This window comes from Nicotiana sylvestris, chromosome 4 (genome assembly GCF_000393655.2).
Source record: "Nicotiana sylvestris chromosome 4, ASM39365v2, whole genome shotgun sequence".
Classification (NCBI taxonomy): Eukaryota; Viridiplantae; Streptophyta; class Magnoliopsida; order Solanales; family Solanaceae; genus Nicotiana; species Nicotiana sylvestris.
In genome coordinates this window covers 14,118,135-14,126,774 of record NC_091060.1, presented here as the reverse complement: position 1 = coordinate 14,126,774, position 8,640 = coordinate 14,118,135, and the positions used below count along the sequence as shown (strand labels likewise).

General features: G+C 40.1%; 1 protein-coding gene across 1 annotated transcript; it reads right to left on the bottom strand.

The window, feature by feature from the left end:
• Positions 1–551: 551 nt before the first annotated feature.
• On the bottom strand, positions 552–4,480 carry LOC138889270 (uncharacterized). Its single transcript, XM_070172553.1, has 6 exons — positions 4,199–4,480; positions 3,298–4,058; positions 3,123–3,212; positions 1,510–2,066; positions 1,161–1,407; positions 552–1,116 (listed from the first exon to the last, which is right to left on the bottom strand). Exons 1-6 carry the CDS (start codon positions 4,478–4,480, stop codon positions 552–554), a joined length of 2,502 nt encoding a protein of 833 aa, XP_070028654.1.
• Between the last annotated feature and the right edge of the window lie 4,160 nt (positions 4,481–8,640).

The following is an 8,640-nucleotide window of genomic DNA, read 5'->3' as shown; positions in this document are numbered from 1 at the left end:
CGGTGGGTTAAAAGCCTCGAGGCAGAATGTTCTCGTCTCACCGCGGTCCCACCTCAGTCACGATGGGTTGCACAAATTCGAGGCAGAATACTCGTCCATCACTGTGGTCGAGCCGCGGTCGTGGTGCGAGGAATTTTTTTATAGGAAGTTACAAAAGAAAACAAAAACAACAACATTCGTGGGTTGCCTCCCGTGCAACACCTGATTTAACGTCGTGGCACAACGCAGGCTTGGATCATCACTCCTCAATCGCGTACTGGGGCTCTTCCAACGTTATTATCTCTCTATCCCCTTTCTCTTCTGCCATTCCAAGGTAATGTTTCAACCTTTGCCCATTCACTATGAACTTATTCGTCCCATCTTCTAATTCAATCTCAACAGCTTTACTTGAGAACATTTGCACCACTCTAAAGGGTCCTGACCATCGGGACTTCAACTTACCTCGAAACAATCTCAATCTTGAGTTGTATAACAATACTAGCTCTCTAGATTTGAAGTTTTGGTACACGATGTGCTTATCATGCATTAGTTTCATCCTTTCTTTGTATAATCTAGCAACTTTCGAATGCCTGGAACCTGAATTCCTCTAGCTCATGTAACCCAGTGGCTCTGTTGGTGCCTGCTGTCTCCATGTTCAAGTTCAACTGCCGCAATGCCCAAAGTGCTTTATGCTCGAGCTCTACCGGAAGGTGGCATGACTTTCCAAACACCAATTTGTACGTTAACATACCAATTAGAGTTTTGAAGGTTGTGCGGTATGCCCACAATGCATCATCCAGCTTCTTCGCCCAATCGGTCCTTGTTGTATTCACTGTTTTTGTAAGGACACTTTTAATTTCCCTGTTGGACACTGCAACTTTCCCGCTCGACTGTGGGTGGTACAATGTGGTCACTTTATGATGAACTCCATAATTTTCCAACAGCCGTGCGAATGCTCTATTGCAGCAATGGGTTCTGCCATCACTGATTATAACTCTCGGGGTGCCAAAACATGTGAAGATGTTCTTCTTTAGAAAGCCTATTACCCCTTTAGCATCATTGGTTGGGAGAGCCACTGCTTCGACCCACTTGGAGACATAGTCAACTACTACCAATATGTACTTGTTACCATACGAGCTGACAAATAGACCCATGAAGTCGATCCCCCACATGTCAAAAACCTCCACCTCTTGAATTGTGGTAATTGGCATATCATGTCGGCGAGATATGTTGCTTGTCCTTTGGCATTCATCGCAACTTTGACCCAAGCATGGGCATCTTTGAACAGAGTTGGCCAATACAAACCCGACTCCAACACCTTAGCTGCTGTCTGAATTCCTCCAAAGTGTCCACCATATGGTGAAGCATGGCAAGCCTGCAAAATAGAATGTTGATCTTTCTCGGGGATACATCTCCAGATCATTTTATCTACACATATTTTAAATAGTAGAGGTTCATCCCAATAATAAGACCGACAATCCCGAAAGAAATTTTTCTTTTGAATTGAGGAGAGTTCATAAGGTACAATACCACTTGCTAAATAATTAGCAATATCAGCATACCACAGTGCCTCCTTCATTGTCATTGCTAGTAACTGTTCATCCAGGAATGTCTCTGTTATATCCTCAACCTCTACCTTCTTTTCAGCTCCTTTCAACCTTGAGAGGTGGTCAGCTACTTGATTCTCTCTCACTTTTCTATCACGGATCTCCAGATCGAATTCTTGTAGCAAAAGAACCCAGTGAATAAAGCGTGGCTTTGACTCCTTCTTTTCTATTAGGTACCTAATTGCTACATGGTCCGTGTAAACAATAACTTTTGAGCCAATCAAGTATGACCTGAATTTGTCTAATGCAAAAACGACAGCCACCATCTCCTTTTCCATCATGGTGTAATTGAGTTGTACACCGCTTAGCACTCTGCTTGCATAGTAAATCGGGTGCATCAGTTTATCCTTTTGCTGCCCCAATACTGCTCCTATAGCATAGTCACTTGTGTCGCACATGAGCTCGAACGGTTGCTCCCAGTTGGGTGAAACAATGATGGGTGCAGTTACCAATCTCTTCTTCAGCTCCTCAAATGCTAACCTGTAATCATTAGAAAACACAAAGGGCTAATCCTTTTCAAGGAGTTTGCATAAAAGGTTAGCAATCTTAGAAAAATCTTTTATGAATCGCCTGTAGAACCCGGCGTGCCTAACAAAACTTCTCACTACCTTGATTGAAGCAGGCGGTGGCAACTTCTCAATCACGTCAACCTTAGCATGGTCAACCTCAATTCCCTTACTGGACACTCAATGCCCCAAGACTATCCTTTTTTGTACCATAAAATGGCATTTTTCTCAGTTTAGCACTAAATTTATCTCCACACATCTTCTGAGCACTCTTCTTAAGTTGTGAAGACAGTCCTCAAATAAATCCCCCACCACAAAGAAATCATCCATAAATACCTCCATAATGTCCTCCACCATGTCCGTGAAGATGGCTAACATGCATCGTTGAAATGTTGCTGGTGCATTACAAAGCCCAAAAGGCATTCTCCGAAAGGCGAAGATGCCATACAGATAGGTGAATGATGTTTTCTCTCTGTCTTCGGGGGCTATTGAGATCTGATTGTACCCCGAATATCCATCCAAGAAATAGAAGTGAGATCGCCCAGCCAACCTATCCAACATTTGGTCAATGAATGGTAATGGAAGATGGTCATTCCGGGTAGCTATGTTCAATTTCCGGTAATCCATGCAAATCCGCCATCCCGTGACTGTATGAGTCGAGATCAACTCGTTATTCTCATTTTGTACGACCGTCATTCCTTCCTCTTTCGGCACACACTGAACAGGGCTGACCCAATTGCTGTCAGAGATAGGGAAGATGTACCTGCATCTAACCATTTGATCACTTCCTTCTTCACCACTTCTTTCATATTTGGGTTCAGCCTTCGTTGATGTTCTCTGGAAGGTTTGTGCCCTTCTTCCAAACTTGTGTATACAAAAAGCTAGGCTGATACCCTTTATGTCCGTCATGGTCCAACCAATGGCAGTCTTACATTTCTGTAGCACCTATAGGAGTTGCTCTACCTACACATCTAGCAAACCGGATGATATAATAACATGTAAAGTAGAATCAGGCCCTAAGAAAACATACCTGAGGTGAGCTAGGAGCGGTTTTAGCTCTAGTTTGGGTGGTTCCTCTACTGATGGTCCAACCAATGGCAGTCTTACATTTCTGTAGTACCTATAGGAGTTGCTCTACCTACACATCTAGCAAACCGGATGATATAATAACATGTAAAGTAGAATCAGGCCCTAAGAAAACATACCTGAGGTGAGCTAGGAACGGTTTTAGCTCTAGTTTGGGTGGTTCCTCTACTGATGGTTTTGCCGGTGGTGTAGCACTCTTTTCTAACTCAAGGGACTCGAACTGAGGTTCCCTCTTCCAGAATCCTTGGCCTTCGAGTGCCATGACCCACTCTGCCAACCCTTCACCATCCATCTCCTCTAAATTTGTCAGCCAAGCCCCTAATAGATCTGTAGCAGTCAGGGTCTCATCATTTTCGTGCAGGATCACATTCACTGCCTCCACTAGGGAGCAATTAGCATATTCACTGGGTCTCCTCATGGATTGTTGAACGTTGAATATAACTTTTTCATCGTTTAACCTCATTTTTAATTCCCTAGTTTCACAATCGATCAATGCTCTCCCAGTGGCTAGGAATGGCCTCCCCAGAATGATGGGTATCTCCTCATCTACCTGGCAATCCAGAATAACAAAGTCTGCAGGGAATACAAACTTCCCCACTTGTACCAACACATCATCAAGAATCCTTGTCGGCCTTTTAACCGTGCAGTCAGCCAGTTGCAAAAGCATCGAAGTCAGTCTAGCTCTACCAATGCCCAGTTTGGTATATATGGCCAGAGGCATCAAGTTTATGCTGGCTCCTAATCCACATAATGCCTTTACAAAGGCATAACTCCCAATAGTACACAGAATAGTGAAGCTACCTAGGTCAGGCATCTTTTGAGCCATGGGTCTTGTCACTACTGCACTACAGGTCTGTGTCAGAGTTACTGTGGATAGGTCCTAAAAGTCAAATTTTTGTGACATTAGGTCCTTCATAATTTTTGCATAGCCTGGCATCTCCCTCGAAGCATCCATCAGAGGAATATTCAATTGAATTTAACGAAGCATCTCATGTATTGATCTTTTTTCTTTTGTTTTACCAGTCTCTGAGGGAATGGTGCAGGTATAACCCTTTGTGCACTGCTTGCTGGCTTCTCTCTGTTGGGGTTCTGCGGCACAAGGGGTACCACCTGTTCTGCAGCTTGTTCACTCTCCTTAGCCTTACCCTTATCATCCTGAACCTGTTCAACCACCACTTCAGTAAGTTCTGCTGATTCATCTACCTCCAATGGAACTGGAGTGGCTGGCATAGTCTCTTTGCTGGATTGTGCATCTTCTTGCTCCCTGTCTAAATCTCTCCCATTCCGGAGACTTACGTCCATCAGCTAATTCGGGTTTTGCTCCTTGGGATTAATGTCCGTGTCTGCTGGCAATGTTCCTTGGGGGCAATTGTTTAAGGCCATGGACAACTACCCCAATTGAGTTTCACTATTCTTTATTGTTGAGTCATGAACTGCCAACTTTTCCTGCATCTTACCATTTGTTCCAATGAGTTATTGAAGCATACCCCTGATCTCTACCATGTTGTTATCTTGTTGCTGAGGAGGTGGCTGATATGCCAACTGCTGCTGGTTCTGCTGTGGATAGCCCTGTTGTCTCTGATATGGCACCATTTGGCCTTGGGGCTGCATACCTCCAGGTTGTGGCATGTTTGTTTGCACTGCTGATTTGGTGCTGGTCTCTACTACTGACCTCCTTGTCTCTGACCCACAAAGTTGTTGACATAATTCATATCCTCTCTTAACCCTTGGTTGTCACCTTCTCCACTCCATGAACACACATAAGACTGATTAATGCAGGGTGTACATAGTCCTCCATTTGTTGTGTCAACAATATGCACTTGCTTTTTACCCATCTCATCAACCTTCTTTGTCAATATACTCATCTGAGTCATGAGTGTAGCTATGTTCTCTGCATGCGAATTATTTGGGTCAAGAGTAACTGAATGCACTATTGGTGCCAGTGTTGTGCCCCTCGTCATCCACCCCGAATTCTAGGACATCTTGTCAAGAAGGATTTTGCACTCGGTGAATGCCTTACTAAAAAATGCACCCCCAGCTGAAGCATCTACATTGGCCTTTAGATTGTCTGCTAACCCCATGTAGAATCTCTGGCCGAGCATCTGGTCTGGAATACCATGGTGGAGACACTTCACTAGCATCCCTTTGAATCTTTCCCAAGTTTTCTGCAAGGTCTCAGTAGGCTGCTGCTTGTAGGGGTGTCAATGGTTCGGTTCGGCCAGTTATTTTATAAAATTTATATCATACCAATTTTTCGGTTATTCTATTATGTATAACCAAAATTAGACTTTTCGAAACCGTCCCAATCATGCCGGTTTCTCTTCGGTATCGGTACGGTTCGGTTAATTTTCAGTATTTTTTTAATATCATGTAAATTCACCAGTAGAAGTAGAAGTGCAATAGTATACGTTCTTTTATAGGACTTAGCAAAACTCTCTAGACATTTTTACTGTTTAAAGGGTGATGAATTTAAAAAAAGGCTAAAGTATAGATCCATCAACTATTCTACAACAGCGTAAAGAAATCAAACAAAGGCAAATAAAATATTAATCATACGAGTTGAAAGATATACCAAGCTGGGACGACTCAAGAATAAATTCTATAGAAGATTAAATATTCAAAAAGATAAATCTAAATTATATGAAAGGAAATATATTCAATACATTGTAGTTTGCTACTCATAATCGCTAGAATACTTTGTGTCTTGCTAATAAAGATACTTGAAATAACTTAGTTTAAGTAGAAGTAGCATAATATGTTTTAGGAATTAGTATTTTGAGTTTAATTACTTTTTGGCTTGTAATAGTTTTCATAATTCCAAGGCTCAAAGAAAATTTAATGCATTCTTATTTTTAAACTTACTAAATAAATATATTTTCTACATGTAAAATTTATTCGGTACGGTTCGGTATTTTTTCGGTTTATTTTTATAAAATAAAAAACCTGCCCTAATTATCGGTGTGGTTATAGATTTATATAAAAATCTACGGTTTCTTAAAAAGAAACCTAAACATCGGTTCGGTGCGGTACGGTTCGGTCGATTTAGTCGGTTTTCGAATATCCATTGACACCCCTAGCTGCTTGTACTGCAATATCTCATCAATCTGTCTTGCAGTCTTGTTGGGCGGGTAAAATTTGTTCAGGAACTGCTTGACTAATTCTTCCCAGGTGACAATGGAATTTATTGGGAGCGAATTCAGCCAAGTTTGAGCTTCCCCAGTTGTTGATATCCAATTTTTCCCTGTATATTTTTTATATGTAAAATACTTTCAAAATAGCATATATATGCATATATAAGTATGTCCCAATGTTTTATTAATTTTCTTAATTTTAAAGATTTTTTAACCAATTTATTCCTCTATTTTATTCATAAATAACCCAATAATAATTCCCAAATTTATCAATCTTAGTGATTCATTTATTGGATTCTCATATTTATAATAAAATATAGTCAAGATAATTTTTGCATATTTTTAGAAATTTATTTAGCATTTTAAAGCTAAATTGCATATAATTGCAATATTAGCCTCTTTTAGATTTAATTGCGTTTATATTTATAAAAAAATTAATTCTAGTATTTTTAAATTGATAATTTTTTATTACAAATCATTTTAGTACCTTCAATTTATTTCCAGGAAATAATTTACTATTTTTTATAAAATTAAAAGCGAAAAGTGGCTATTGCAATTATAGCCCAAATTGAGTTTCAATTATAACCCAAAACAGGCCCCCAATTTCGCAACCCAATTTCAATTTCAGCCCAACCCCGACCCAATCTAAATAACCCAACCCGGCTCCCCTACCTAACCCTTTCAATCCTGGTCGTTGATCAATTAGATCAACGGCCAATATTGGTCATTTCCATTTTTAACCTCAAACGACCCCTTACCCCACCTTATTTCACACCAAACGCCGCCCTTGAATTCCTTTCCCTCTCAACTCTCTTTGTAATCCCTCATGAACCCTAGCCACCGCCACCTAAGCCAACCCTAATACCTCCCAAATCTATGGCTTCCAAGGTCATCGGAGACCTGTATCAACCCCACATGGCTTCTACATGTTTGATTCTTATGGTCTCAAGGATAGACCTTGAAAGAGCTTGGTCCAGACCTTGTTCGATTTCAGTTCATGACTGTTCTCCGGTCATCCATGGCTATTCGAGTCAGACTCTTGACTCTCATGCTTAGATCGATGGTTTTCAAAACCTTTCTCATAACTTGGGGTTCTTCTGAAACCCTAACCTAAAGGTTCTTTCAATTTCTTTTATATCTGTTTCAGATCTATGTTTGCTCTGAACTGCTAAGCATTTTTCTCGAAGTTTCTTTTAAAACTCTGCCTTCAAAACCCCTTATCTTTTCCGATTAGGGTTCTTGTTAGGTTATTTCAAAACTTTTCTCTGATTTTTGACATGTTCTACTGTGTTTCCTTATATCTTTCTTCTACTTGAGTTTGCATGTTAAAAGCCCTAATTTCTTATGACTGTTTATTAGATGAATGTTTGTTTGCCTGAGTTTCTGTCCGATTTGTTTGTTTATCCTTTTTTTAAAAACTCTTCTATTGTTGAAAATCCTATGGTTTTGGGTCTGAGGCTGTTCGTTTAAGTACATAACTCGATTTTGAAGTTCTTTATCTCAAAATCTCTTATTTCTCTGCGTGATTCTTCTGACTCTGGTTTTCTATCATCTCTAAAAATCGATTATGCTCGAAACCCTACTTTTCAAGAGGGGTTTTCTTCACCTGCTACTGTGAGATCTTCACATGCTTTGATATTCTATGTTTTCTTCACTACTTGACCTGTTGGGCTATCATGTATCGAATGTTGCTATCCACTTAATTTTGTACTACTATTGTATGCTATTTCCTTCTGCCAACAAGCTTGGCCTCGCATGTATAGTGTTTATGCACCCTATTTATATGCTAAGTTTCCTTCTTTGTTTGACCTTCAACTTGTGACTGATTTCGAACTTTTCCTTTGTGAAATTCTGATTTCACTCACCTGTTAGGGTTAATTGATTTTCTTTTCCTGTTTTGCCTTGCTAAATTCTTTCCAAAATTAGTGTATCTCTCTACCTAGACTCGATGGCCTACTGAATGTTTTACTACTTCTTTTATGGCAACTGTCAGCCTGCTTATAAATTGATTTCTTTCCTTATTTTTGAACCTGTCACTGTCCGTTAAGCAAAGTGATCCCTTAATTAAAGGCAATCACTTGTATAATTGATTCTGAATCATGATTGTTTCCATGTTTGTAGCTTATTACCCTCTCTTACTCGTTTTAAAAAAACTACAAATACCATGTACTTCTTTTCTTTCAAAAAACATGAACACAAGGCATAAACATTTGAGTTCAAACACACACTCTACCAAATCTCTCTTTTCTCTGTTACTACTATATTGCTGCCTTACCTAGCCGGCTGAAAGCCAAGGCTAGGCTGTGGGGAAACTTTCTTATTTTCTGCATT